General features: G+C 45.7%; 1 protein-coding gene across 1 annotated transcript in view; it reads left to right on the top strand.

Moving 5' to 3' along the window:
* The first annotated feature begins 291 nt into the window (after positions 1-291).
* The window catches only part of LOC143844165 (uncharacterized), a 48,637-nt gene continuing 43,183 nt past the window's right edge, over positions 292-5,745 (top strand). The window contains exons 1-5 of the mRNA XM_077351162.1: positions 292-364; positions 719-895; positions 3,395-3,532; positions 4,064-4,181; positions 5,689-5,741. Coding sequence (XP_077207277.1) covers positions 728-895; positions 3,395-3,532; positions 4,064-4,181; positions 5,689-5,741 — 477 coding nt within the window. The 5' untranslated portion in view covers positions 292-364; positions 719-727. The remainder of the gene's footprint in view (positions 365-718; positions 896-3,394; positions 3,533-4,063; positions 4,182-5,688; positions 5,742-5,745) is intronic.

Here is a 5,745-nt window from a genome sequence, read left to right as displayed (position 1 = left end):
GTCGTGTATTCTTTCTTTCTTCCTTCCTTCCTTCCTTCCTTCCTTCCTTCCTTCCTTCCTTCCTTCCTTCCTTCCTTCCTTCCTTCCTTCCTTCCTTCCTTTCTTGCCTGTCTCAAGGGACTCCGGAGTTTCAGGAAGGCTCTGTAACGTACCTTGGCATATATTCTTTTGGGGCGGGTTGGCTGTTTTTCCATCTCTTTCATCTGCATACCATCAAACTTGCTTGCATTTCCAAGGTGACGGCATTGCTCTGAGGACAGCCTCACCGGTCCCACCATCTTCCTTTCTTTCCAGTGTGTCATCCGCAAAATCACCCCCAAAGCAAGAGACGCCATAAGAAGAGCCAGCTGTGCTTGTGGACCTGGTAACTCTGTCCTCCTCCTCCTCCTCTGGCCATTTTTCATTTCCTTTTCTTGGCAGGGTAGGGACTCCACCACAGGTGCGGGGGGAGGGGGGCTTCTTTTTGCCAAGAGCCGCAAAGGGAGAGGTGTCCTCCAACAGGGTCCATTCTTCTTCCAGTGAAAACTGGCCACCCAAGGCCGGCCCTCACTTGGCGGAAGAGGACCTTTGCAATGCTGTGTAGCTAAAGGGATAACCCATCTCAGCCAAGTCCTTCCCCTCTGACTTCCTCCTATGTGATCCCTTAGAATGGGCAGAGGTTTTTTGGATTGTGTGTTGGAGACCCACAGACGGAGCATTCTCTGTTTCCCGCTTGCAGGTTGGCAACATGGAAGAGCCGGCAAAGCAAAGTGAGCGTTTCGCCATCGATCTGTTCCACAGGTTTGTGGAAGCCAACCCAACAGGCAACTTCATTTTTTCTCCAGTCAGCATCTTCGCAGCCTTGTCCATGCTCTCCGTAGGGGCCAGAGGGAACACAGCCACACAACTCACCAAGGTCAGCAACCCCTCCCCCCTCCCTTATTTCTGGTGGTATCTTCTTCTGCTGCTATCTGGCTGTTTTGTTACTTGGCCCTAATAAAACCTCCCGTATCCTGTGAGGATGCTTTAAACTGTCACATCCACAAGACAATCTTTCCTTGCACTGGGTGCAGCTGTAGGTAGCTCTCAGCTAGGGATGCCAGCCTCTAGGTGGGACTTGGGATCCCCTGGGAGTGTACCTCATCTCCAGAGATCAGTTTCTGGGAGAAAAGGGCTGTTTTGGGGTAGACAGCTTGGCATTGTACTCCTAAGCTCCCAAAACCATCCCCAAAGGTCCAGGAGTTTCTCAACCTGGATTTGGCAGCCCCTCCCACCACAGTCTCACGCACACACATTTTCAACAGGGATTCTTGTCCCACAACTCACAGAGGCGTGACTCACAAAGGTGCTTTATGTTCTTGGGCAGGGTTCAGCCAAAGAGATCCAGCTAAGCAAGGAACTAACCAGTAGAAGCAAGCTCTTGATTAAGTGCTCATGATTAAGGGATGCATCTATCCTTGCAAAAGTTCCAGATGCAAATGCTGTGGCTTTGTTCTTCCTGGGTCCTTATAGCAAAGGTTGCATCAAAAGACTGCAGTCAACACATAGCCAGTCCAGGCAGGCCTCCTCAAAACTGCAGACTCAGCAAATAGAAAAGCCATCTTAACATGCTTTTAACATTACTGCTACCTTGTTTATCTCAGTCTACAAGTATCAGGCTGTGATCTTGAAGGAAACAGGATATGTACTAAAGGTTCATTTTGCTGTGAGGCAGGAAACGCAGAATTTGGGAGACTCAACTAAAATCACAGATGGAATGGGCTTTTCAGTGTTTTTTGCAGCTGGAGTGTCCTCTGCGAAATAAGGAAATCTACTTCTTAATTGCATAAAAAGTGTGGAATGGGCCTAGGTCCAACATTCCCTTCAGTTCAGTTCTCTAGTTGGCCTTCACAGACATGGCTGCCCTGTGGTTTATTCATATCTCCCATCTTCACTCCTAAAGAGTTGGCTTCTCTTCTTTTTTATTTATTTATTTATTTATTTTATCTTATTCATTTAGATTTTTATACCGCCCTTCCATATGGCTCTGGGCGGTTTACATAAAACATAAAGTGGCAATTACATTTACATCACAAAAAATATAACAGTTATAACATAACCTGTAACTAGGATATTTCAACAGAACATTGTTCAACAAAGATAGCAACTTTAATGGAACCCTTAAGTAGTCATGTAAGGAGGTTGTCGGGGGAGCAGCGGATGCTGTTCGCTCAGTCGGCCTCAAGCAAATACCTGGTGAAAGCCCCACCTCCCCCTGAGGAGTGGCAGATTACAGTGGATGAGTGATAGGATTGTGAGTGTCCTGCAAATTGCCTAAAAGTGCCTATTCTGGAGAACCGGGTTTGATTTCCCACTCCTCCATATGCAGCCAGCTGGGTGACCTTGGACCAATCACAGTCCTAGAATCAGAGAATACTAGAGTTGGAAGGGACATCATGGGTCATCTAATCCAACCCCCTGCACTATGCAGGGCACTCACATCCCAATCGTTCATCTACTATAACGCGCCACCCCTTTGCCTTCACAGAATCAGCCTCTCTGTCAGATGGCTATCCAGCCTCTGTTTAAAAATTTCCAAAGATGGAGAAACCACCACCTCCCGAGGAAGCCTGTTCCACTGAGAAACCACTCTGTCAGGATCTTCTTCCTGATGTTTAGATGGAATTTCTTTTGAATTAATTTCATCCCATTGGTTCTGGTCTGTCCCTGCGGGGCCAACACTGCTCCATCCTCTATATGGCAGTCTTTTAAATACTTGAAGATGGTAATCAGATCCCCTCTCAGTCATCTCCTCCCTAGGCTAAACAGACCAAGCTCCCCCAACCTTTCTTCATACGTCTTGGTCTCCAAACCCCTCACCATATTTGTTGCCCTCCTCTGGACACGCTCCAGTTTGTCTACATCCTTCTTCAACTGGGATGCCCAGAATTGAACACAGTACTCCAAGTGAGGCTGAACCAGAGCAGAATAAATCATCTCCTGTGATCTGGACACGATACTCCATTTGATAGAGCCCAAAATCCCATTTGCCTTTTTAATGTATGGTCTACTAAGACTCCGAGATCCTTTTCACACATGCTACTGCCAAGACTAGTCTCCCCCATCTTATATTGGTGTATTTGGTTTTTCCTACTTAAATGCAGAACTTTACATTTGTCCCTATTGAACTTCATTTTATTCATTTTAACCCACTTCTCGAGTCTATGAAGTTCATCCTGTATTCTAATTCTGTCTTCAGTTGTATTTGCTACCCTTCCCAGTTTAGTATCATCTGCAAATGTAATAAGTATCCCCTCTAAACCCTTATCCAAATCATTTATAAATATGTTTAACACTTACCTCACAAGGTGTCTGTTGTGGGAAGAGAAAGGGAAGGTGATGATAAAAACACACTCTTCTTCCTCCCCCCTCACAGATGCTTCATTTTGATGGTGTCGATGACTTTCATTCACATTTACAAAAGCTCAATGCTGAGTTGAACAAGAGTGATGCCCCCAATATATTGAAGGTTGCCAATAGGCTCTACGGGGAGAAGAGCTGCACCTTTCTGCAGGTAAGCTGATGTTGAGGGCATAAAAGAACTTTGGCTTTTGACTGGCCTACAAGCAGCATCCTGAGATGGTTCTTTGCAGTGAGAATCTGGGATTTAAAGTTCTTTGATCTCTGCTGTTTGACCAAAGAAAAATGAACAGGCAATGTACATTGTTAAGAATGCTTTGTAAGATGTTGGGTTTTTGGTGTCAAAGAGACAGTGTCTTTTACAATGTTGGGATTTTGGTGCCAGTTGCCAATCAGATGATGCCCAAACGTTTGCAGTCCCACAGATTGTAGTGAAAGGAGAGAAATTGTCCTTTATGGGGAGTCTTGTGGGGGGGGGGGTGCCACATCCTTTGAAATTGTTTCAGTGCTTATTCTCCCTGATGAGAACTTCCCTGCAATGCGAGTTATTTTGGCCATTGAGGATTAATGCAAAGGAATGCAGTTCCTGCTGGCATCCAGAAATGTGATTAATTCAGTCTTTAGTTTCTAGGGGCGAGGGTGACTGACACTGTATATTGAAACAGATCCTTCATGATTTCTCCAGGACTTTTTGACTAACATTCAGAATCTATATGGCGCTGAGTTATCTGCCGTGGATTTTCAAAATGCTGCATCTGAAGCCCGCCAGCAGATTAACCAGTGGGTTGAAGAGCAAACTGGAGGTGAGACGGTCATAGACTTTCTGTCCTAACCTCTTGTCTTTCTGAGGGATCTCAGGTGAGTCTGTTCCTGGGCAGAGTCTGCACTTACTTTCTTTATTCCATTGTCAATCCTGTTGAATTCAGATTGCTTTGAACTTGGATCTTCCTCTCCCCCCCCATTGGAACAGGAAAGTCTTCTGCACGTGGTTAGGGTAATTCAGAAGGGCGGGGGAGTCAAGCCTCTTTCTTTCTTTTCTTGAAGGGGGGGGGGTGGAAGAGGAGCCAGGCAGGGAGCCTCTTTCTTTTCTTGGAGGGGTGGGGGAGAGGATCAAAAAAGGCAGAGGAGGGAGGAAAAATCCAGGACTGACAGAAGTTGAGAGAAATTAGGGGCTTCTCCTTTAAGCCAAGCGTGTCACATGACCAGGTGTAGCCTATCAGAGGTTCTCTACCACGGAGCTTTCTTTCCCAATCAGGATATTGAGGATTAAAAACACTCTAAGATATCGCACAATAAAGGTAGGGTTACTCCGGATCAATCCTTCTTGCTGCCGAAGGAAAATTTAAATCGCCCCAAATCCAAACGGAAATCGCATTCTGTATAGAGGGCAGGGACTGAATCGATCTGGGGTTGGAATAAAAGCTCAGTGCAGTTTACACCCTGGTTAGCATCTTGTGCCATTTTGTTTGCTGTCCTTCATCGTTCTTAGGGAGAGGCGGAACCCAACCTCTCCCATGACAATTACTTGCAATGGCAGAACCATTATATAAGAACCAAGTTCCCCTTCCCATGGACATGGCGTAATTCTTCAGAGGATTTGTCACCTCGCTAGGCTAGCAGTTGTTGGCCCGTTACCATGCTTCAGGCAAGCGGTGTGCTTTGGGATAGAGAGAGCAGACTGCATGAATATTTGTGGGGCCATTGCTTGTGTAATTGTTTTAAAAGATTCTCTTTTTTTAAAAAAAACATACTTAGAAAATTGTGGAGGAATTCTTGGGGGAGGGACGAGGTTTCCGGGTGACAACCTGGGAGTTAGCAGCAGCAAGACAAATAACTATGTACCCAACTGTCTAGCTAGCTGTTGTCTGTCATCATTCTTTGGCTGTCCTATGACAGCCAGTGCACTCAAGAAGCAGGAAGTCTGTCGTTGAGCCAATCAGGGCACTGAAGAAGATAATCTGAAAACCATCAGGAAATTCCCATCCAATCTATGCGAAATATGCATTCCTCCAGCACCTCCTGCTGGACACTGGATTCTGACCCATCAGGCACACTGCAGATCTTGGGCTGAACACAGTAAGCCAATTATACAACACAGTGACAATAGCCAGCCCTGCCTTGCATTAAGTCACCAGCCCACACTCAACTGTTTTTCATTTTACTTGTTTCGTCATTGGTTTCCTTGTAAGCTGACTTGGGCCTCCTTTGCAGGAAACGTGGATTATGAATGGCCAAACAAATCAATGTTCCATATGCCTTAAGTGTTGGGCAGAAAATTAGTCTATTATTTCTTCTGCCTTTTCATTCCAGGTAAAATCTGTGACTTGTTATCTGAAGGCACGATCAGTGAGATGACCACACTCGTTC

Source organism: Paroedura picta, chromosome 9 (genome assembly GCF_049243985.1).
Source record: "Paroedura picta isolate Pp20150507F chromosome 9, Ppicta_v3.0, whole genome shotgun sequence".
NCBI classification, from domain to species: Eukaryota; Metazoa; Chordata; class Lepidosauria; order Squamata; family Gekkonidae; genus Paroedura; species Paroedura picta.
Note: the sequence above shows the minus strand (reverse complement) of the source record. Positions and strands in the feature narration are given on the sequence as shown.